The sequence below is a fragment of the Sparus aurata genome, chromosome 19 (assembly GCF_900880675.1).
Source record: "Sparus aurata chromosome 19, fSpaAur1.1, whole genome shotgun sequence".
In the NCBI taxonomy this organism is placed as follows: domain Eukaryota; kingdom Metazoa; phylum Chordata; class Actinopteri; order Spariformes; family Sparidae; genus Sparus; species Sparus aurata.
In genome coordinates this window covers 4,952,239-4,977,039 of record NC_044205.1, presented here as the reverse complement: position 1 = coordinate 4,977,039, position 24,801 = coordinate 4,952,239, and the positions used below count along the sequence as shown (strand labels likewise).

At 40.9% G+C, this 24,801-nt stretch overlaps 1 protein-coding gene and 1 long non-coding RNA gene across 2 annotated transcripts in view; both read right to left on the bottom strand.

Moving 5' to 3' along the window:
• The window catches only part of lancl2 (LanC lantibiotic synthetase component C-like 2 (bacterial)), a 51,445-nt gene that overhangs the window by 5,979 nt on the left and 20,665 nt on the right, over positions 1 to 24,801 (bottom strand). The window contains exons 5-9 of the mRNA XM_030397845.1: positions 22,798 to 22,945; positions 11,771 to 11,917; positions 9,873 to 10,055; positions 534 to 710; positions 180 to 252 (exon numbers count right to left, since the gene is read on the bottom strand). Of these exons, the coding sequence (XP_030253705.1) occupies positions 180 to 252; positions 534 to 710; positions 9,873 to 10,055; positions 11,771 to 11,917; positions 22,798 to 22,945 (728 nt within the window). The remainder of the gene's footprint in view (positions 1 to 179; positions 253 to 533; positions 711 to 9,872; positions 10,056 to 11,770; positions 11,918 to 22,797; positions 22,946 to 24,801) is intronic.
• LOC115569762 (uncharacterized) lies at positions 6,689 to 8,762 on the bottom strand. Its single transcript, XR_003981622.1, has 3 exons — positions 8,250 to 8,762; positions 7,001 to 7,149; positions 6,689 to 6,745 (listed from the first exon to the last, which is right to left on the bottom strand). It is a non-coding gene; the product is annotated as an uncharacterized LOC115569762 (long non-coding RNA).

Below are 24,801 nucleotides of genomic sequence, written 5' to 3'. Positions count from 1 at the left end.
CTGGTAGAATTAGGAAACTGTGTAATTGGCCGTTGATGAAAGTGGAGGTAGCAGCGGATTAATGTTGCTATGAAATGTTTTTACATTGATTCAATGTATGTGGTCCTTGTAAGGGAAGACAAATGTCATTGCAGTTTTAAGTCAATGCGGTGGAAAGCTGAACAATAAATATTTGATACCTTCAAAAAGAGAGTAGGGTCTGTCTGGAATGCGACAGCCGTGGGTTCCATAGGCCAGACACCACTCAGCAAACTGGACAAAGGTAATAATAATTTGTTTACAGACATCTACGCAGCATTCATTTGTACATGCTCGAGACGATGGAACAAAAAAAATAGGAATTTAGAAACATATACATCAAGTCATGACTTAATTATGTAATTGTAGACAATAATCACAATAAAATCTTCACCAAATTTGACTTCTTACTTTTTCAATGTAATATTTTCAAAATGTGTTGTCAAGTCGGTACGAATTAAAAAATGTTTTTGCTGTTTGTATTTTTGCAGAAGTAGCCTGACTCTTGTTCTTACCTTGCAGGCACGGTACAGATATTTCTTTTCTTGGGTAAGCTTGTAAAGGGACAGGAAAGCGTAGCCATTGCCAGCTGTGCCGTGGCAGATACCATAGCCTTTTCTGAGCAGGCCCCGATGCCAGATCACATCGGCACATTCTGCCGCATCCTTCAAGTACTTCTCCTCTTTAAAGACCTGGGAAGACATAAATGAAGCCAAATAACAGTCAAACCTGAAACAGCAGAGAAGCTAATGACAACCACTGTTAACAACTGAGGCAATCAATTATGTAGTCAGATAAATGGAATAATTGCACTTCAAATTCAGGACAGACATCAGTATCTGAAAATTCGTTGAAAAACTACTGCTTGTTTTCTTTTGTAATATTGGCCACTTTAGACTATGTACACCAATGCATAAAAAGTTTTATAATATACATTTTTGATGTGGCAAATGACTATTTTAGCTGGGAATGGCTGATTTGTAATGGGAAATCTAGATAAGCGGACCTTTTTCAACAACCATCACTTCTATGGTCCGGTGGCACATTAGGGCATTAGAAAACTCTTGTGCAATCATGTCAGCACAGCTGAAAACTGTTTTGTTGATTAAAGAAGCAATATTTTCTTGAGTATCTGAAGTATCATCATTTAGAGATACAATTATAGTCTCAAAATAGCCAGAAAAATTACTTTCTTCTGAAACTCATCAGTCTATTCTTGTTCTGAGAAATGAAGGTTTTCCATTAGAGAAAATGGCTAAGAAATTAAAAATGTCATACAACATTCTCTGGCTGGCTGGTTTAAAGCAAAATAGAAAGCTACATAGGAGGCCCTAATGCACAACTGAGCAAGAGGGCAAATACATTAGACCTCACAGGTTCTCAACTGGCAGCTTTATTAATTGGTACCAGCAAAACACCAAGGTCAACAGGGAAGAGGTGACTCTAGGATGCCGGCCTTCTAGGCAGAGTGGATAAAAAAAGATATAGGAGACTCGCCAATAAAAGGAAAAGATTAAAGTGGGCAGAGGAACACAGACATGGGACAGAGGATGACGAGAAAAAAGTGGACATGGACAGTCAAACTGAAGTTTGAGTTGTTTGGATCGCATAGAAGGTTCCAGGTTTCGTTGAAGGCTGATATACTGTTCTTGTATGTGGCTGTTTTCTATTGAGATGAATTCATTGAGAAGGTTTGTCCAGTGGTTGACATGAAGTGATTGCTTTGATTTCCAGTTTAGAAAGACTGTTTTCTTGGCGATAGTTAGAGATATGAGTAGCAGGTTTCTGTATTTGGTTGGGATGTCGGTATGTGCGGTGTCTCCTAGTAGGCAGAGGGATGGGGATGATGGGATTCTGCAACCCAATATGCTGGTAAGTGTTGTTGTGAGTGTCCAGAAGGAGTGAACTTGTTGGCATGTCCAGGTGGCGTGGAAGTAATCATCAGTGTGACCCAAGGTGCATTGTGAACAGAGGTCTGTGTCAGATAAGCTCATTTTTTGCATTTTCTGTTGGGTGATGTGAGCTCTATGGATGGTTTTATACTGTATAATTTGTAAATTTGTGTTATTTGTCATAGAGAAGACATTTTGCAGACTTGTGTCCAGAATTCCAGATTGGTAGTGATGGCCAGATCATTTCCCATTTTGAGGTCGGGCTTGTTATGGAGTCATCAGAGTTTGATAAAGGTTTGTAGAATTTAGAGATTAATTGTTTTGAGTCTGTGATTGTCACGCTTTCTTTGCCTATTTTTGAGTGGATTGTTGGTTACGTTGATTTTACTTTTAATGATGGATTTAAGTTGTTGGTACTGAAAGAGCTGGTGAGATACAATTGCATTGGAATTTTTCTAGATATATCCATGAGTTGTTGTGTTTGTGTTGTTAAGTCCATTTGACCATTTATTGTAATTGATTTGCTAAAAAAATAAATAGAGAAATTTGGTGCTTCTAGTCTGCCTTGAAATTTTTCTTCTGTAATGTTGAGAGTGAGATTTTGGCTTTTTATAGTTCCAATAGAAGTGGCTGGTTAAGGAGTTGAGAGATTTGAACCACTTGTCTGTTGGGGTGGTGGGAGGCATAGAGAAGATATAATTAATTTGGGGCAGGGTTTTCATTTTAACTGTAGCAATCCGTCCTATTAGTGAGAGAGAGAGAGGTGTCCATCCTTGTTGTGCTGCTCCTGCTTGCATGGCAACCACCAACCTCAATATATGAATGTGTGTATGAATACTGTAATTCGCTTTGGACAAAAAGTGTCTGCTAAATGCCCTTAATGTAGTAGTCTGGTCTGCAGAAAAGACTGCTACTTCATACTCCAATATGAAAAATTCCCACTGGGCAACAAATGACTGCTTTTATATTTCTGCATCAAAATATAAATTCCAAAGACACAAAATATCAGCACAAAATCTCAGCTAGAACAAAATCTGATTTAACTAAAAAAACAACAAGTGTGAGTCATAAACCTTTTTATAATTTCATTCATACAACTGTGACGATCCCTCCTCCCAGGCACTAGGTGTCCCCGTTCCTTGTGGGCTGTGCTTTGCAGGTGCTGAGTGGAGGGTCGTCAGCTGCATGAGCTACACCTGGGCCAGTGTGCGCTGCCTACAAAGACTGGCCTGATTCTGCGGACGTTTCTCTGGGGTAACTGATCCCCGATCACCAGCAGACCTGATGGCAGCATGTTTTCTGGGTTTCTTTTGATTTACATCTTGGTTGACACACGCTCATACATGCTCACACGACTGATACTGATCTTTATACATTTTGCCTTGGGTGATTTATGTTTCTGGTGCCAATAAATGCCCATTGCTAGTAGCCAGCTCGTGTTGTCTTGCTATTTTGGCGCAGCCTTGGAGCCGGGGTTGTGACACAACATACAAAAATCTCTGACATCTTTTCTCCAGGAACAAATAAAACAGCTAAGAGTTGGGCCCACATAAATGACAGGATGTTCCCACATGCCCAGAACTCATTAGTGGGTAATACATCTAATCCTGAGCTGACAGATGTCCAGTCAAGTATAAAACAGTTGAGACAAACTGAGACACAGTGTATTTCTTCTGATTATATGCGGTTATAAAAGCTATACTCCCACAGCAGTGTGAGGTCTTCACTGGCTTCAAACTAACATAAGCAACAAGACTAACAACAAATTATATCCCACAGTTCAAGACCATTCACCAACAGTGGTCTGGAGGAGAAACACAGCTGCCACCAATGTAACAGAGTATCGGGTTCACCCAACAGAGCTGGTTCAATAAGAAGATAATAAAGAGGAAACAGAGACGTAACATTGAGCAGCAACAAACTTCCTTTCATTTTTTCTTTCCCACAACTCTTGCCACACAGCAATTCAGGGGACACATTTTGTTTTCGTGCTCGGGTAGTGGGCTTTTTAAATCACGTTATGATAATACAGGGCTCAGAGGCAAGTGACTTTCAGCCATCAACGATGGACGATGGCATCGTCTATTGGCCCAGACCTCCTCAAAATGAACTACATGAACATAAACAACATAGTATGGTTAGTCTTTACATAATAACCTCAGGTTTGATCAAAATATACACTATATTGCCAAAAGTATTCACTCACCCATTCAAATAATTGAAATCAGGTGTTCCAATCACTTCCATGGCCAAAGGTGTATAAAAGCAAGCTCCTAGGCATGCAGACTGTTTCTACAAACATTTGTGAAAGAATGGGTCGCTCTCAGGAGCTCAGTGAATTCCAGCGTGGTACTGTGATAGGATGCCACATGAGCAACAAGTCCAGTTGTGAAATTTCCTCGCTCCTAAATATTCCACAGTCAACCGTCAGTGGTATTATAACAAAGTGGACGCAATTGGGAATGACAGCAACTCAGCCACAAAGTGGTAGGCCACGTAAAATGACGGAGCGGGGTCAGGGGATGCTGAGGCGCATAGTGTGCAGAGGTTGCCAACTTTCTGCAGAGTCAATCTACAGACCTCCAAACTTCGTGGCCTCCAGATTAGTTTAAGAACAGTGCGTAGAGAGCTTCATGGAATGGGTTTCCATGGCCGAGCTGCTGCATCCAAGCCATACATCAGCAAGGGCAGTGCAAAGAGTCGGATGCAGTGGTGTAAAGTGCTTCTCCATCTGGCAATCTGATGGAAAAGTCTGGGTTTAGCGGTTACCAGGAGAACGGTACTTGTCTGACTGCATTGTGCCAAGTGTAAAGTTTGGTGGAGGGGGATTATGGTGTGGGGTTGTTTTTCAGGAGCTGGGCTTGGCCTCTTAGTTCCCGAAGTGAAAGGAACACTGAATGCTTCAGCATACCAAGAGATGTTGGACAATTCCATACTCCCAACAATTTGGCAATGGCCACTTCCTGTTCCAACATGACTGTGCACCAGTGCACAAAGCAAGGTCCATATAGACATGGATGAGAGAGTTTGGTGTGGATGAACTTGACTGGCCTTCCTGAGTCTTGACCTCAAAATTCTCATAAACACACTCCTAAACCTTGTGGAAAACCTTCCCAGAAGAGTTGAAGCTGTTATAGCTGCAAAGGGTGGACTGACGTCATATTAACCCCTATGGATTAAGAATGGGATGTCACTTAAGTTCATATGCGAGTCAAGGCAGGTGAGCAAATACTTTTGGCAATATAGTGTATCCTCATTTTGCCTAATGAGATGTGAAAATATTCAGTTTTCTACACAGCATTTTAATCTGCTGCGGTTAGCGACTCTGTCACCCGTCTACCACTCAATCAGTACGTTTACATGACACTCGAGAAAACTGAATTACTGGGTTAGTCCGACTATGATCGGATTTTAAAGATGCATGTATACACCTCAGTCCAGTGGTTCTCAATTATTTTTTGTCATGCCCCCCAGAGGACAGAATTTTTTTCATGTCCCCCCCAAATTGAAATACTATTGAGAACCTGATAATATTTATTTATCTGTATTAACCACTGTATGAGTTGCAGCATTCTGCATACAATCACTTGATTATCAAAATGGTTTCATGCTGTGCTGCCAGAGTTTTTGGGCATAAAACACAAACAGGTCTTTCCTCATTTCCGAACGTGTTCACGGTAAACCCAAGGGCTATGTAGGCATCGTCATATTTCCTGCTCCATATTTCCCGACCGAAGACTTCCTGTTTGCTTGGTACAAAATTCAGCTGAATTGCTGCGTCGTGCTCCGGCATCTGCCAGATACAGAAGTCCTGCGTATCTGTTCCGGAGGGCTCCGGACTGCCGGAGCTGGACGGAGCACATACGCAGCGCAGCGGACCTGTTGGAAATTAACACATAGACTAAAGTGAAACCTATCAGCTCAACTGGCATGGCGGAGACGTAACGCAGCGGACACGTATCCAGTGTAAATAGACCTTCGCGTCCCACCCTGCCTCTCACGCCCCCCCCTGACACCTCAACGAGCCCCCCAGGGGGGCACGCCACACAATTTGAGAATTACTGCCTTAGTCTAACAAAAATCGGACCGGTTCGGAAATCTCATAGTCGGATTAAAACACCTACATCATTCGATTGATAGTCGGGCCGCCACTCCTAAATGAATGTAGAGGAAACACTGCATCATGCATGGTGAACCCTCCTGGCCTGTAACCTGTCTGCCTGAATGTATCTGCACTGCAGAATGCACTCAACATTTATCACACAGACTATGGACCTTTACGTCTGAGGGGAATAGTGCAGTAAGCTTTTAGTCCCATAAATACTATTCATTTATCGTAAAAGTGTTATGATTAAAAGTACATAACTGCGTCCTCTATCTTACATTGCTTATAGTTTTATTATCTTTTCTTTTTTTATTATCAAACGATGAAAACACAGAACAGTTACGAAAGATGTTTTATTGTAAGAAACATTTGTAAACATTGGTTGACATGAATGAAATAATAACAAGAAAATAAATATCTGAAGTAAAACAGTTTGACTTTATATCAACTTCAATATCAATATGAAAATAATAACGTAGAAAGTATCTAGTTGCCATGGGTGTAAACATTCAGTGCTGACTTTATATTGAATTGTGTTCAGCCAATATAGCCTACAGAAGCTTTGTAAGATGGTGCTGGGGCTCTCTGGGGTGGAGAGTGAGACTTGTGCAGCGTGTCTGTGTGGTCCGAGAGGTCTTCAGGGATTATTAGTTTCAGCACCTCGTTCACATATGGGGCAGGGTCCTGGAAAACCTTCTCGAAATCAGGTCCAACAGAGCATCACCACAGTCTGCAGTGCATAAACAAAAATGTATGTTTACAGGAAAATTGCAGTAGAACCAAAAAGCCTTGTGCTGCAGTGTTGTAAAGTGCCTCTCATTTCTCCTAATTACTTCTTATTCATACATTCATTATTTATTTTGAAAACCATCTTAAATTATTCAGATTTTAAGTGTTTGTGTTTGTTTTCATCCTTTTGTGTGACGTCTGTGTGTCCATGTTTATTTTAATTTGTGAGGTTCAAATAAAAGATTGTAAAACTTACAGAATGTTGCCTCTGTCTTCACTGGTTTGGTTCTGTACTTTTCCTTCCTGGACTTTGGAAAGCTCAGTTTGAAAAGAGGATCTCCTGATGATGTGGTGGCTTGTCCTCTATTAGCATTCTCATTGTAATGCAGTGTAGCCAGATAGATTCTTGAACAGTAAAAAGACAATAAAACATGAAAACAATTGCAAGAAATGGGCAAATGTTCTCAAGTAATCACAGTTTAAATTACCTGTACAGCATTCCCAGATATGGATAGGAGTAACACATGACAGCACTGTTACAGATAGTATAATTCAAGCACTAAAGGCTGCAACGCGTTGCGTTACTCTGATCTGACCACTTTTTTTCCAGTAACGAGTAATCTAACGCGTTAACATTTCCAAACCAGTAATCAGATTACAGTTATTTCTTCAAGTCACTGTGCGCTACAATTATTTTGGTCATTTTCCTTAGTAAAAATATATATTTTTCCTTTCTTCTTGCGTCTCGGGGAGTGATGTCACATACGTCTCAAGTCACGTTTTAGCCATGAGGATAACTCACGTGTAACACCACGCAGCAACACGAAAATGGAGGGAGGAGAGAGATGCACGTTTTCTAGCTGGAAATATGGTCATTATTCTGAGTTATTAAAAACAAAAAAGCACGAATACTTGGTCAAGGGCCCAGCCCGGCCGAGGATAATAGCGGGGTTGGGCTCAGGCTCGGCAGAGAATCTAAACTCTATGTAGCAGTCAACAGTACACTGGTCTTGCCCTGGCCTATGCCAACATATTCCAGTTTAGAAAACATTTTCAAATGCATTATTTCACAAAATCCTGACAACTTAGACCCGGTGGAGGGTGTGTGTATGTACTGCTTGACCAACCTGGTCTCTGGGTTTACATGTGGAGACCGTGTTGATCGCGAACTAGAGGCTTGTGGTTAGCATTAGCTTGGAAGCTTGCGATTAGCGTTAGCTTGTACTATGTGACACTGCTTGGTTAGTTCGTGTAAAATTGCTAAATAAACACAGGGAATATTTGTTCATGCAGACATTTCCCTAGGACATGTATTACATAGTGTGCAAGAGCAGACACGTACTACACACAATGAGTCTGCTGTAGCACTAACTTGTGTGGTCAGAGAAGCTAACGTTAGCGGTTAGCTGCTAACATTACCTTGTTCTCAATGGCAAAACACACTGTACATCACTCAAGAGTTCACCCTTATCTACAGACACACAGCTAATTATTTGTATACTTACATGTCCCTACTCTGCAGGTATTCCACGCAGAGTTGGAAGTTCCCCACCGTTTAGAAAAAGTCTCTGGACTACTCCTGCCTTGTACTGACCGAGGTTGGAGAAACAGTCAGTCTGGAGGTGGTTAGCACACACGAACAGTTTTTGCTAACTGTAGCTGGACGTTGCCTTCAAAAATGAATAAATCCATGCCAGTCTTCTGTCCTCTGCGGCTGGGACACGATGGAGTGTTGTGTGCTCCTCTTTACAGCCAACAACAGAGTACTTCGGGTTGGGCTCCGACATGGTGCTTTCATAACATAATGGCGGATCTCCGAGAAGGTAACGCTGTAGTTGGTGGGTGGAGCCACCTTAGGTATGCGGTGAAGGGAGGGGATAGTGTGTGGTAATATGCAAATGATCGGTCGACGACGTAGACAACCGAAGCCAAATTTGACTGGCTCATCTGGAAACTGCAGGAGGACACTGTCAGAAACCTGTATCTCACTCAAAAAAGCATGGATGGTCTTTTTTCAAAGTTTCTAGGCGTGTGGCAGCACCATAGACCCAAAATAACACACAAAATACCAGAAAAAGTCAGTTTTTCATAATATGGGACCTTTATGATAAAAAATATGTTTCTGTGTATTTAATCTTGGATGGAATCATAATGATTGGTAATTATCAGAACCTCAGTAACGAGATGAGAAAAATAAATAATAACCCTACAGTGACCCGTTTCAAATGGAATACGTCACCATTTCAAAGCGCATTTAAGGTGAGCTATTTAATCAAGTAGTTGGTATAATGACAAGCTCTGTGTTGCATAGCAACATGCAGCCATGAACACGTTCCAGTTTCTAGTGATGCTATCAGCATTGCTTGTGTAGCAACCAATAGCCAACAGTTTTTAACCTATCACTATGAAAAAAGATTTCAAATTATTGTTTATTGAAACAATGATTTCATTAACATGTTTTAGAACAAACCCATCATGCGCTGTAAATCATTGTTCGGTGGAGAACAAAAATTACAACAGCAATGCAGCCACTGAAATGCACCTCCTGTGAAAACAAATGAAGATCTGTTGTGTGTTCTGTTAGTAGTGAAACAGTGATAAGCAAGTGTGTCTCTCATTGTGCTTTGTTCTCTGTGTGGTGCCAAAAAGTCGCTGCATTAGTGAGAGAAATGCCAATGCCAGAAAAACAGCACATTAGCTGCCAAGTAGCTCCCTAATGGGCCAAGAAAAGAAGAAATTTGCCCACAATGCATTACTGCAGTATGTGTGTATGTGTGTATAAACAGCCAGGCATTGAATGAAAGCCAGCTGGTTTTTAGTCAGGAGGGAAGTATTCATATCCCTCTTTGTCATCATCTTCAGTTTAATTCAACAATGAGAGGATAAAGGGTGCATTTAATCAAATAATTAACCACTTTTAAAACTCTTCTCTTGAAAATGGCACCATATTGTATAACACAATATAATGTACATGCAGTGCTGAGCCATGCCACAAGGTGCCAGTGTTGTTCTGGTTTTTCAGATAGACAGGGCGGTTTCATAAAACTTTGTTCTGGTGAGTTCAGAAGGACACATACATTGTTGAACTGTTGTTACAAAAAATACACCACAACATAAAAAAGACTCACCTTATGAGCCATGATAAGCATATGGATGACACCGGGGGCTCCATGGCACCAGTGAACCAGCCGGTCACTCTCGTTACTCAGCGATGATGGGAAGTTCCCCGAACGAAACTTCTTGTGGCGGATGTAGTCGATGCTGGGACGGACCAACTCTGAAAGAATGTCTGAGTCGACCTTTGCCCCTGGCTTGAGAGACACAGAAATGGTTCAGTGTCAATTCTACTGGTTGACTGTGTGTCAGTTAAAGCTGTAGTCTGTAACAATTTTTTGGTTATATTTGCTAAAATTGTCAATATGATCTGACAGTAGAATAAGATACAGGTCAGCTGTTTAAAAATCCACAGTCTGTGGCTCCACCCAGTGGCCCTAATTTAATTTGCAAGAATCCACTGCTCCTGGTAATGTTATTGTTGAATGGCTTAAATGGGCAACCCAAGCTGCCAAACTTAAAGGTTTATCTGTGTGTCGGAAGATTTCATATATCTGGTCTATAGATAGCGAAGCAGGGATAAAAAGCCTTATATGAGCCATGAGTAAAAAACACAAGTTCACCTGACCAACCACAGCAAGCCGGGCCTGGAAAACAACTCAGTCATGTCTATTAGACATCGCTGGATCAAGCGCACATCAACTCGCAATTGTATTCAAGATTCAATACTTTATTCCCATATCAACATAACTGAATGATGAATCTCAGCTAGCTCACCCAAACCCAAACTTGTAAAATAAAATACACTGAATACATTAAAAGAGTGTGAACTGATAAGGGGGAAAAAAACAGATAAAATAAAATAAATATATAAATACAATAAAATGGTATGGACAGAAACACACACACTAGCACCCATTACAGGGACTACCCACCCCACCAAGAACCCACTAGATAAAGCGCATCAAGTGCATAGTAAAGTAAAAACATTTGCCACCTGCCCAATAACTAAACGGGTGGTTTACACCAGTGGTCCCCAACCACCGAGCCACGGACCGGTACCGGTCTGTGGGTCGTTTGGTATCGAGCCGCAGAGAAATAATAAATACGTTATTTTATTTCCGTTATATTGACGATCATACTCGGAAAGTTGTTTTATTTTGAAAAACGGATTCTCTTTTACCAACATCCGTCTCTTCCTCTTGGCGCGCTTGACACGTACCTGTTTCAGTCACGGACCGGTATACCCTAAAAAATCAAGCTAGCTGAAATTAGTGTAAAACAAACGTCTTCGGAGAGCTACTTTGCAAAGAAAAAAGGAAAAGGCCCAAAGATGAGACGGAAGGAGAGGGAGATGGACAACTGTATTGAAGTTGGCTGTTAAAGTGGCTGAACTGCAGCTGCGGGGACGGTGAATGGACAATGCTATAATTTTATTATCGCGGAATCACACATGCACCCCGGTCCGGTGATGAAAAAAAGGTTGGGGTCCACTGGTTTACACACAAAGGACGACAATTTAAATATGCATCTTTTAGTACTTAAGAGTAAAGCCTTTAAAGACAATAAAATACATCTACCAAATTATTTCCATCAGCAATTAGAGATTGATTAACCACATTGGCATGAAAACATTTGCAGAAGCTACAGAACTAAAAGGATTAATGTCTTTGAGAAAGGCAGACTGTCCCTTGTTGCCTTCACTGCATCGTTACTACAGGGAATTTAGAATTCATGTTAAACAAGTTGGGATTTGTTTAATAATGTAGGGAAGGGTGTGTGTAATCTTCTCATAAACACAAGAATGACACCAGAAGTCTTTATAAATTTGTGCATCTGTCAAATATTTCAAGATCTGCCTTACCCACAAACTGAAGATTTGACCAAGAGCTAAAGCGCAAATTAATCATAGGCCATATGACAGCACCGACAACCAACCAGTGGAACATTTCAACCTCTTCTGATTTCTTACCTGCATGAGCATGTAATAAATGCCAGCCATGCCGTGGGCAGCACCAATGTATTGCTTCTTGTGCCATTCATAGAGCAGAGGGCAGCGATCTGTCTTTTTCTGCTCTGCTGACATATTCTTTCCTGATTCCACGATGGCCATCACCACCTGACAAGTGGAAACAGAAAAAGATTTGGAGGAAGTCAATGACAGGTCTTACTGTGTCCAGAGAGGCAGAATGTTAGTTCATCTTCTGGGGACTGAACTTCTTCAACTTACCAGCCTTAAGAGGCCAATGGACTCTTCAGAATGAGTCTTGTGCATTGTGTGAAGACACCAGCTTACAGAGCACACATTAAATCAGACAACACCCAAAAGGTTTAGAGTACAGGTGGGAATGATAATTATTTTTGCTCGATAAAAGCCGTAGCTGTTTAAAAAAAACAAGGAGATTAGTGAAAGGTTTGTTAGCGCAAGATAATCAACTTGTTTGTATTGGATATTAATATGAAAATTTGAACCCTTTATTGACACTGTTTTAGCTTTTTTTTTTACTGTGTTAAATTGTATCTCTACAATAGCATACACCTCTCTGACAGTCAGACGATACTGCACATATTTAAGAATACAATGCAGTAGTTACTGTAGAATGAGTGCATTGTTTTCATTAGAATCTAAATGTCTTCACCTGTACATACTATATTTGTTTCTTATTCCTGTTAAGAGTAAAACACTCAATCAACTTAATTTATTCAACCGTCTTCTCAAAATAACAATTCTGTGGTTTTCCATTTGAGATCCTCATCCAAAAAGGACAGGACCCTCCATTTTGCCAGTATAGTGATGTGATATCAGAATGTACTAGCTGTAGTTTTCAATTGTTTTTATAGAATAGATTTAAGCTGAGAAAACACTGTTAAGGAAAAGGATCAGACACACAGGGCCTCACCTTTCAGTTGTACAAGAGTTATACAGCATGACAACCACATACTGTGGACATCACTTCAAATGCAATAGTGTCCCTGCTAGTGTCAGTGGCTCTCTCTACCTAACCTCACATACCAGTAGATGTTGTCTTCCACCAATCTGGGTGTGTATGACATGGCACATTCATTGCACATACAACCTTTTGAGAGAAAAATACAAGCAAAACACAGACTCGACCGTGATCAACTCGTACTTCTACAAACCTCATTACAGACAAGACTAGGTCAAAAAGTAGTATCTGGCTGGATGGTGTCTGGTCAATTGATATCGTAGAGTTTACGATATGAATTCCTGGTTATAAAAGGTGCAGAAAACCGGCAGAATATTCCCTTGTCTGCGTGCTTCAACTTGTGGACGTAATAATAACTCTGCTCATTCCAGAGTTACATTCATAGGTTCTACGGCCTGCCTGCAGTCCAGACTTTTCTACCTTTGAAAAAATGTAGTGCATTGATAAGCAAAAAATAACACAGCTGAGGCCCTGGAGAGTTGAGCCACTTTACTCATATCAAGCAAGAATGGGAAACTCTAAAAACAATTAGTGTCCCAGTCCCAACTTTTTTGGAACATTCTTTTGAACATTAACTATTTTGCACAAAGGAACTGTATTCAATGAAATATAGGGTTTATATAAAATAAATATAAAAGCAGGGCTTTATGTAGTCCCACCAAATGCAGTAAATAAACTGTATCATTATTTCCTCTTTCCCCCTTGATATTTTCTACTTTTGTGGGTAAAATTATTTTATAGCTTCTTTGCTGCTGATAAGACGGATACCCTTTCCAAAGATGTTTACATATTTGAATGACTATGTCAATATTGTTCAAAAGAAAATTTAAACAGATATTAACTTAAGTTATGTAGATATTCAAAACTGTATACATTTTCTTTGTGATGTGTCTATGCTAAAATATTTACAACACTGCTTTGTCGAACACAGAAACATGATCAGCCAGGATTATTTTATGACTAGGCAATTTGCAGCATCATACCTTCAATGTATGTGCATAAATGGTTCTGTTAAGAGATTTCCTTCTTCACAGGTTTTATGGTCATGTACAGTGCAGAAATATCTCTTCCTAAAGTCCCAAATAATCTGTTTTTGACTCAGACTCTGGCATGTCTCTACAAGTACTTTAGATTCTCTTGATCTGAGCTCAGCTTTTAATACTGTTCCAGCTAATGCTCTTTCTTTTGCCTGTACTTTTACCACTTTATATTGTTTCTAAGTGTCCTTAGAGCCAGTACCTCATAGGTTTGCATTCATTTCTCTACAGAAATTCAAACAGAGGACATGTTATCCAGTCTACACAAAGATGCTGAAGTCTAGATCCTTATATTTCCAAGCATTGCAAGGTGAACTGTGTGAAATGTGTCACTCGAACTCAAGGTTTTTTTAAAATAAAAATGTTTTGTAGGGCTGAGCAATATGGCCTTAAGATAATATCAAAATTACAAGACTGTATCATACAAGATATATTGTACATCTTGATACTCTCTTCTCCTCTTGGGAGATCATCTCTTCAAAGCAATCCATAAATGCTAAGACTGGGCAAAAAAATCTACTATATATTGGGTCTTGCACAAAATATTAACACAACTAGTGCAGTGCCCGTAACAAAAGTGTATTCCTTTAAAAAAGTGGGAGGTTAAGCAGCTTTTTCATGGATGGCCAAATGAGGCTGTTTGAAGGTGGGACGTCAGGGATATTTAGGTTTGTTGTGAAATCCGATATTCCAGGGTATAATTGGCTGTTTTTGACTATTTTTGATTTTGCCATTATATTTCACCTTAAAAACTATTTACTTGGTGTCATTATTTTTAGCACAACCTCACGTGTGACTGTCCAGTTATTTTTTTTATTTTGACAAACTGTATTAACACAATGGACCTAAAATCACAAAAACCCCATAAAATCCGAGTAGAAAAAGTTAGATTTTTTTACTGTGAAAACCACAAATGAACATATTTACAACAAACCATTTTTTTTTTTTTTACTTATAATGCAAATATAAATTGTTTGCTAAATTTGTGCATACATTAAAAAAATTTACAAAGTTATATGTAACTATTTACATTTAAATGCAGGCAATGCTCAGGTCTGCCTGAGCTCCTTGAGAGCTGCACTGCCTGCTCCACATTCAGCATCTTCTCATTGTTCTATCATTAAACGAAAAACCGACTCCACTACACACTAAACACACCACACCAAACACTACATAACACACTAACTACACACTCCAAACACGCTAAATGTAACAAATCTCTCAACTCTCAATATCGCTGTCTGACCGTCGTTGCCTGTCAATCATCCACCTAGGTCCCTCCCACAACTTCCTGTTCCTCAACAACCAAACTTGCTGCTTGGACACTTTCGTGACGAAAGCCCGTTTTTACTGTTTCTTCCTGCACCAGACACAGAGCAAACCTGACGGCAATGTTCGCGAAAAAGCGTGGCGGACATTATTTACCCTAGGTCCGGTTTTGGACGTGCCGATGCGGCCGGTCCGTCGCCTCGGGAGGTGGGCTAGCGGCTAGCAGCTAGCTAGCGGCTAGCTACACATGAACATCCACAGATTCCGATTCCACTTTGTTGTCCGCGCGTCCCCGGATCTCCTCAGACCCGAACAGACTCGGTCCGGACTCGTTTAATCTCATTAATCCACAACAAGGCAGTTTAGATGCACAGAACAGAACGGACCGAACCGCCGGCAAAATCCCGGTCCAGCTCGCGCCGCTGCAGGTATAAATCCGCTTGTTTCTTCAGGTACGTCGTGGGCTTGAGCTCTGCAGTGATTGGCTCTGGTGCACACGTGGCCACGGTGTGCAGTGATTGGCTCTGGTGCGCACGTGACTGTGGTGGCTCTGGTGGACTATGCTCGGCGGAATTTGTAAAGCATTTATGAAATAATTTATTCACGGTATCATTGCAGTCCAAACAAATGCTTAGATGCACACCACTGAACCACGCAGCAGCCATGTTGAAAGTCTCGGGTCAGTGTGATCCTTATCCGCAGAGATATTTGACCAACAGACACATACACACACACACACACACAGACAGACAGAGATTCCGTGCATTTATAGATAGAGTAATTTTAAAAAGTTTAAGTAGTCTGGTATATTCAGAAAATGATATCACTTGACTGTATGCAGCCATTCGAACCACGAGAAGACAACATTTATGACATATGGCCATGTTACTTTGTCCAAAATCTAAGATCTAGCCCCATATCACGATAACAATATAATATCAATATAATGCCCAGACACCATAAATACACCACAAATATAGCCTGGTGTACAGTAAGGGTTAGGGTCAAATGACATGGACAATAGCCAAGTATCTGCACTCCTCGGATCATCAGAGCTTGTTTTTGGAATTTTGGAGTTACATTAAGTTTATTCTCCACATGGATGATTCATGTGTAGACATGTTTGTGCAGAGTTCATGTTGAGCAGTAACTGTAAGGTGCAAGAAATACTATGAATAAGTTAATATATGAACGGTAAAATAAAGGCACATAGCCAACTCCGAGCATGGTAGACCCCACTTACATTGAAATCTAATTAGCACTAACTGAGCCCTGCACACATGCGTCACTGCCTCCCATAATGAAGAGGCAATATGGAAAAGTAACAGGAGGCCAAGCAAGCCCCGAGAAGAACAAATTAGCTGAGCAGGTCAACTACAGAATTCTATAATGGGGAAGCCAGAGATCAAATCTTTTCCTCTATAGCCAACAATATAAACATGCTCTGTAGATATGCTCATTTCTTTAATAAAACCTGCTAACATCATGTTTCTGTTCAGGTTTGAGCCTTTTTTGGTGCACTAAGCTTTGGGTTTGTTTGGGTTCGGGCAGATCTTACTGTGAAACATTTTAAATTGTATATTGCAGCCTGTATTATGCTATTAAACATAAACACTACGGCACTCTACCTTCTAAAAACTATATTCATATGCTTCTGAATGATTTTGCCTTCTATGTTTTGGAGGTGTTATGTTCTTGGAGTTGTAAAAAAGGTTATCAGAGTTAAAAGTCGGTGTACACAGCTGTGGCCTATAATCATGAAGACTTGGGTTCAAATCCTGGATGTGTTATGGTTTAAGGTATAGGAATGATAATGGTCCCGTTTTTTGTGTTACTGCTGACTTTTTCAATAATATATCAGAATACTATCTGTCCATACTCCAAATCAGTGTTTTAAATTCAGATGGTTATCATGAAAATAGTTAAGGGAATAAACGCAGTAGATTGTAAAAGACTGGGAGGAAAGAGGAAATACATGGTCTGATATCCCTGTCCACTATGTCCAGTCCGGACAGACAACTCCATAACAGGCAACCCTGTTGGCTGCTATGTCTAGCGATTACTGTTGCGTGTTCATGTGGTGATGTACAGAGAAAGGTAGTGGGTCCAATCCCGAAGATCAGAACTATTTTTTTCGTGGAGTTCTTATGATGAAGTGAGCAGTCTGGAAGGCTGCTCTGTAGTATGGTGGTATGGAAGCAGATAATTCTATAACAGATGCAGCAGAACAACTGGCAACATTTTATGTTGGCCTTGCTACCAAGATATATCTTGAGACATAACATTACTATGGAATGTTGCTAACTTCAGCTTTAGTTTAAGATCTTACACCTCAGTTACATTTAACTCTGTAAATTTGTTGGAGTCTACAATTCTTCAGAGAATTAGCAACCCTTGACCTCAACAAGGATAATTTCCTTTGAATGAATAGTGCTTTAACAAAGTTGACTTTGTTTCACCATTATCATATAGCTATTAATTTTACACAGCCACAATAGAAACAATACCTCTTCACCATGCATCACCCAAGCAGCTTTGTTAAAACTTTTAGAAACAAATGTGTCAAGATGTTTAAAACAGGAGGCAGTGTTGCTAATGCCTTTATCCATAGGAGACCAAAAAATTCCTTGTGGATGCATGTATTGAAATTCCTAATTAATGGTTAAGGGCCTGGTAGTGGGCTTATGTTTGGCTTGTGGCTGGCCCTTCTAGTCATATGACAGGGTTGTCTTGAAGTAGGGTTTTACAAACAATACTATGAGTTTCTGGCAAACTGCTGTGAAGCAGAATTGATTAGATTAAAGGGTGTGCAGTGTATACATGTGGGTGTGTGTGGGCGGTGTGTACGGGTGTATGTCTAGGGGCTGGGGAATCTGAGACAGCAGTTTATGCAGTCCCCATGCAAGACAGTGTGAGTGAAAAAGGAAAGGAAAACTGTTCTGCTGCAGCAGCAGCAGCAGGACAGCCTCCATCATGACAGAGCAGATTTACCGTCAGCTTGTTGAGTGTGACTTCCCTTCACTCCTATACATCTATTCATCTATATTCCCATTTCTTTTCAAAGAAGGCACCATCCACCAATCCTCCACATCTCTCCTTCTCTCACACACACATATTCAATAAGCAATCAGCTGTCTCTCTTAAGGCCCCCACACACCGCCCAGACGTCCAACTGCCTTATCCGACCACTCTCCGACCACTCCGTTGCCTCTTGTCTGACCCGTTCGGCAGAAAAGTTGCATTGAACACACCGCTTCGACGTGCTGCCTCCGCCACAGTAGCGTTTACATTCTGCGCTTGCACGAGATGCAATAAGCGGGTGGCGCTTGTGTTGTGAGTTGTAAACGAGAACCTTATGCACGCAACTCTCTTTACTTTCGATCAAAACGAAACTTAACTATTTCCGATAAAAAACAGCTGCATACTAAACATGCAGCAAGGCATTACCAAACTTACACAAATTAATTCGTCCTGAACGGACGTAACAACTAGTCTGGTGCCACTACTGCAAAACATGAAAACGGGGAATGACGGAACGGAGTGCATAGAAAAACAAAGCGCACACAGTATTCCGCCCCTCCCACACACCGCGCTGATTCGCCAGCACACCGCCAATCAGAACGGCCATTCAGCTGGCACACAACCAATCAGAGAATCCAATGGCTCAGACGTCCGACGGCCCTCCTCCTCAGACTTCGCATGCTCAGTCGGATCCGACAACGTCCGCGCAGCTCCGAAAGCTTCCAACAGAGCCGAACACACCAAACATATTTGTTCCCGACCTCGTCTGAGTCTCTCCAAATGCTTCAGACGTCCAACGGTTGGGCTGGTGTGTTCCTGCCTTTATAGGGAGAAAATGTAATTAAGTGGAGATTAATCTGTTTGCAGTATAAATTGGTCTCTGCAAACAAACTTAAGCCTGTGGGATTTAACACTAAGACGATTGAGCAGGCCAAATCTGATTTATGAGCTGTGGATATGACGGCCCTGAATTAACTTCGGTGTTAAACTTATTCATTTGTATGTGGAATGTGATGCAGTGTCAAAACAAACTCTAAGACTGAGTACAAGAACAACAGGGACATACATCCTCAGAGTTACTTGAAGGTTTGTTTGTCAGCACTGTCAATATATGCTGACATAAGCAGTCACTGGAGCCCAAAAAACAGAATGCTATGATGTGACCATATACTGTATAGCTTTAGAGTCCACCATATTGGACCAACATCAGCAACTCTGATGCAATTCAACCAATATTGATCAAATCAAAACATTTTACTATTGAACGTGATTCAAAATGTCACAGTTTTGTAACAGTGAAGTCTCAGTGACACAGTGTGTCTGTTCTCACTCTTAAAAAGTGTAATTATGGTCAATTCTTTTTCTAGGTAGTGGTAAGTTAAAAGTCGGCCTTTCAGTCCAATTTAAATCAATGCCAACCAAGCAGGAAAAGTAGTATTGCACTAGAAGGGCATGTACTGTAAACCCCTCAAGGGCATAATACCTGCATATGAAATGTTCTCGATTTATTTATTTCATTCTATATAACATATTCCATATAACATAATATAGGATTACCTTCATATTGACCACCCCTACCAACATTAGATCCGCATATGGCCGTGGTACACAATAAGAGTTTAATGTAATCAGCAGTTTAACATTTTGGACACTACATGACCATTTTGTTAGTCCACTACTCATACTTTTAATCTCATTTTAGCATTGGAGTGTCTCAGTAAAGCAAATGCAGAGGCAAAAACACAGCAGGTCCAAGGCAGTTTAACACAGTATACTGCCTGAGGAATGTAGGCTGACAGATTGCCATCTGCTCAAACACACACACGCACGCACGCGCAAACTATCAGTCGGAGAAGATTAATGCTCTGTACCAACCCCAGCAGAGAATGGAGTAATAGGCTGAACAGACATACACACTAAAATACCCCAGTGAGAAGAAGAATGAAACAACCTAGATAGAAAATCCTGTTATGAAGAAGCCTCACAATACTTCAGAGTAGGGCTGCACAAAATAGTTTAAAAAAATCGCGATCTCGATTCACACATACACGTGATCTCATTTCCACACACAGCGATCCTGAAGCATTTTATATCTCGAGCTGGATCACAAACAAATGCTCCTATTTTCCTCCCGGATTTTTTGAAGCGCCCCCAAACGCAGCACTTGATTCAGTGGAGGAAGCCCGCCTGCAGTTGAGTGTTTGGAAGGAGTGAGTGAGAAGCCATTTTTAGACAGAGCACCAAGCCGCCAATCTGCCTGTCCTTTTGGCGGCTAGGTCCGCGGTTTTAGACAGAGGGCGGCAAATTGAGGGTCTGTTTTGGTCCGCCGATTTGCCGCCTCGGAGGGTACACTTATTTCCACCTCACCTGTTAGATGAGCGACTGGACAGCTGCTGAGATCCGGGAAATGCTAGCGTCTCCTTGATCTCTAGCTTGTTGTTGTAGCGCAAGCTAGGAACGGTCGCTACTTTCAAATTAAAAGCCCCCCGCTAAGAACCCAGTTCTAAACTCCAATGGGGTGCAATGTAAAGCTCTTATTTTGAAGACAAATTCGTTGTCATTGTTCACAGCCCAACTTCGGGCTTCACGTCATGTCACATGTTTACGCCGACCCCAGAGGCGGCTTTTGGAAAAGGAGGAATATTACGCCTCCGTTTTAGAAAGCCGATCACAGCAGCTATCACATATCACCTAGCCAAAGATACGGCCCCAATAAACACTGTACAACATGAGGGATAAAAAAAATTTTTTTTTCTACTTTTGTAAAATTTCATTTCAATTTCATTTCTCATCAATGATAGAACTTCAACAAAACAAAAAAAAAAATTGTGGTATGGCAGAGGCATAGTAGTATGCCTCTGCCATACTACAATGTTTTTTTTTTTTTTTTGTTCAAGTTCATCAGTGCAATAAACATTTTGTGAAAAAAATCGTGCCAGAGAATCGTGATCTCAATTCTAAGCAAAAAAATCATGACTCACATTTTTTCCAGAATCGTGCAGCCCTACTTCAGAGTGAACAACACCAAGGTAAGTGTCCAAAGACAAAGAGCACCTGGAGCACAGCCACTGTTTTGCATAGCGCTGCTGTGCTGTGTGTGCTGCTGACAGCTATATGAGTACAAATGATGAGGACATGAACAGCAGTTCAGTGCTGCAGGAAACTAGAGCTTTAATGCTTCACACTTTTATTCCTTCATTAGTTAAAATCACACCTCTATCCAACACATCTGCGTCTGTGTAGCTAGTCACTAATGTCTTCTTCCTTCTGTTTGTGTGTGTGTGTGTGTGTGTGTGTGTGTGTGCGTGCGTGTGTATATATACAAAATATGTGTTTTGACCTGGCACTTAACCAAAGGGGACAGCTGGTCGTACAGCTTCTGCAGTGAGTGTGTGCAAGAAGAAATAAATAATAGAGTGGTGGGATTATTATCCACTGTGTGTGTACGTATCTGTGTATGTTTGCATGTGTGCTCCTGCAGCTGAGTGGCGGTGATTATGTGACGTGATTCTGAGCAAAAAACTTTAACTGTGTGTTTTTTCCTTCCACTATTGTGTGGTTGTAGTTACTGTCTCTGGGAACTTGTATTGAAGTGACAGAGTCAGACAGCGTCCTGTTTTCTAATGGTGATTATGTAATAATGTAAATTATGAGTGAAAATTGTAACATTTTGCAGGATGCATGGTGGGTCAGGATCTCAACCACAACACATTTTAACAGCATCCATATGATTATAAACATTTGGCAGACATGCTTATTAACAGGTGGAAACTGGGGGAATCATGTTAAAAAACACACTGATGTCAACATCATGATGTGTATCAACATGCCTCTTTTGCTTTAAGCCAGCACTGCTTGAAAAAAAAAGGCAGCATAAAGGTGAGCTTTCATTTGCGACAATAATGTGGAATCTGTGTGAAAAGGGGTAATAAAAGTCCATTCTAAAATGTGCAGTTTTATCACACAACACAATGTCACAGTGGTTCCCCATGAATTAAATGTTCCTTTCGATACTGTAAGCCGTCTTCAATATTATTTCCAAGAATTTGGCAGTACTTTCAGCCGGCTCACTGACACAGACTACGTATAATCTGCTAGGCGGCCTGTAAATTTTCCCTTGAGGATCAAGTTTTATTCTAAGCTGTAATATTCCATCATACTTAATACTCTTACAATTTCTATTCAACTAAATATGCAAGGTAACTTGTAACTAAGTTGTTAATTTAATTCAGTGAGGTAAAACGTACAATATAGTTACTTTCCACCACTATAGTACAGCAATTCAAAAGACAAACAGTGACAACTGTAGCCTTAATGAAAATGCTGTCTTTAGTCTTTGGTCACTAAAACTAGACCAAAACTATCAATGATAAAGCATCTAAAATGTGGATATTACCAACAAACGTTCTCAATAAAGACTAAACCTGAATCACAATCAGGTGAAATAATGAACCCTTTGGTTGTACATGGTGGCTGATATCTGGTCAATGTAGTTAATAATACCCACAGTTGGCTATCAATATGTGGTTAGGTGACCTCCAACATTGATTGTGAGTGATAGCTTGTGGTTTCAATGCAGTAGCTTTACACGTCAGGCTGAAAGAAATGTTATGGATGTGTGTTCAGAGAGCTCTCTGTGATGTCATTTACATATGACAAATATGAGATTAAGAAAATTTAAATTCAGGAAAGAAAATATGCATGCAGGTGTTTGTATGTCTCACCTTTGTAATGGTGCCCTCATCCACCGTGTTAACTCCGATCTCTTTGTTAATGTAGAGTAGAGCATAAAGGTAGCCGGCCCGGCCGTAAAGCAGCTCATCTGGCATATCAGAGTCTGGACTCAGCACTGAGCGCTGCAGCTGTAGAAGCCTGACACACACACAAAGGCTCTGGTGTTAGTGTTAGTGCTGACAGGGTTATGGTTCCCATTTAGAACTGACAAATACAACTCAAAAGATCAGAACTCTGTTTCCCACACATAGACTATACTTGAGAAGCCCTCCACAAATATATTCTAGGATTTGTCTATAGATAGTCCACAATTTTTTTAAGAGGAAATATCCCATAAAAATGACCACAACCAACAATTAAGATATTCTGCGTGTGTACTCAAAGCCTGACTGATTCAAGTTATTCCTCTGTGCCGTAGAGATCCACTATGAGGCTTGGCCTTATCATGTTTAGCTCAAAAATGACTGCTAAATGATGGTTCATTAAAAACACCTGTGCAATAAGCTTGATGCGATAGTCATTGTTACTGGTGTTATATGGTGTTCATCCAAGTCAATCAGCTCCTCAACTATCAAGACCAGGAGAAATTGCTGAGAGCAGCCAGAAACCTGAAAGAAGTGCGGTATTAAAATCCTCGAGTCTGCGTCTATCCTGATTAATCAGCAGAGACCCGCCAAGGGCAGCGTCCGTTTGATGGCGTAAAGGCCCGGTTCCGAGTCTTAAACGTCCGCTATGGGATGATGTACCCGGCGCACCTGGTGATGACGTGATGACATATGACAGACAGCATACGGTCTTCAGATCTGTCTCAGAGACAGAGAAGTATCTTCACAGTATCCGGCCCGCTCCATGAGAGTCACCGATACACGACCCCGAAGTTGTCTACAGCACACCACATTTACTCTGCCCTCTTTGTTTTTTTTTTCTTGGTAATTCTTACTAAATACTAAAAAGGTATGTTGAACTACATACAGGTGATTAATAACGGGGCGTAATTGGAGACAGTGCAAACACTTTTCTCTTGCTCTCTCTGTCTCTCTTTATCTTCGCACACTCCACCGGTGGATCACCAAATGGAAATTCTATGTGAAAATTTAGTTTTCCACACATCAAGGGCCAAGTGAAGGCACTTTCAAAATAAGGAACAAGCGTTAGGATTTAAATAGGAGTGAACTCCTTATTGCTCTTTTACTTAGTGTATTATTTTTCTAAATTATTTTTTTCTATCTTCTTTCAAATTTCGTTGAGTTCACGGCCTTTTTGTTATTTCTTAGCAAGCCTATAAAGGATGTGTCGTGTACATTGCTCCTCTTAATATGGATCAAGCATTTTACATAGCAGGAGTCTGTTATTTTAGTCTATTATGGGTTTATTATGGGTTGGTTTTTTTTAGGAAGTGCATAAGGGGGTTCTTACGGGAATTGGGATCTCAGCATGTGATCTTTTACAAAAATGGCTAAGACAAGGAACCTAACGCAGGAAACACGCCTGAAGATTCAGATTCTCAGCCAGGAAGGGTACAGCTGCTGCCAGATAGCCAGGAAGCGCAGATGCAGTCCTTCAGCAGTTGGATACACTCTGCAGAAATACAGACAAACCAACAGCTTGGAAGACAGACCAAGATCTGGGCGTCCAAGGGTTTCTTCAGCAAGAAATGACCGCATCCTGAATCGCATGTGCAGGGAAAACCGCCAAATGACATCACAGGAGCTTCAGCAGCAGTGGTCGAACCAAACCGGTGTCCAGTGTTCCACCCGCAAGGTTCTACAAGGTTGTCAAGAAACCCCTGATCAATGAGAGACAAAGGTTAGCCCAGCGTCGTTGGGCCCAAGCACACAAGAACTGGACAGCCAGGAATTGGAAGAAGATTCTGTGGTCAGATTAGTCCAGTTTCCAGCTTTATCTTCCTCCTGCTAATGTGAGGGTACGCAGAAGGCCAGGCGAAGCATTATCTCAAGCAGGTACAGTACCTACTGTCAAGCATGGTGGGGGCA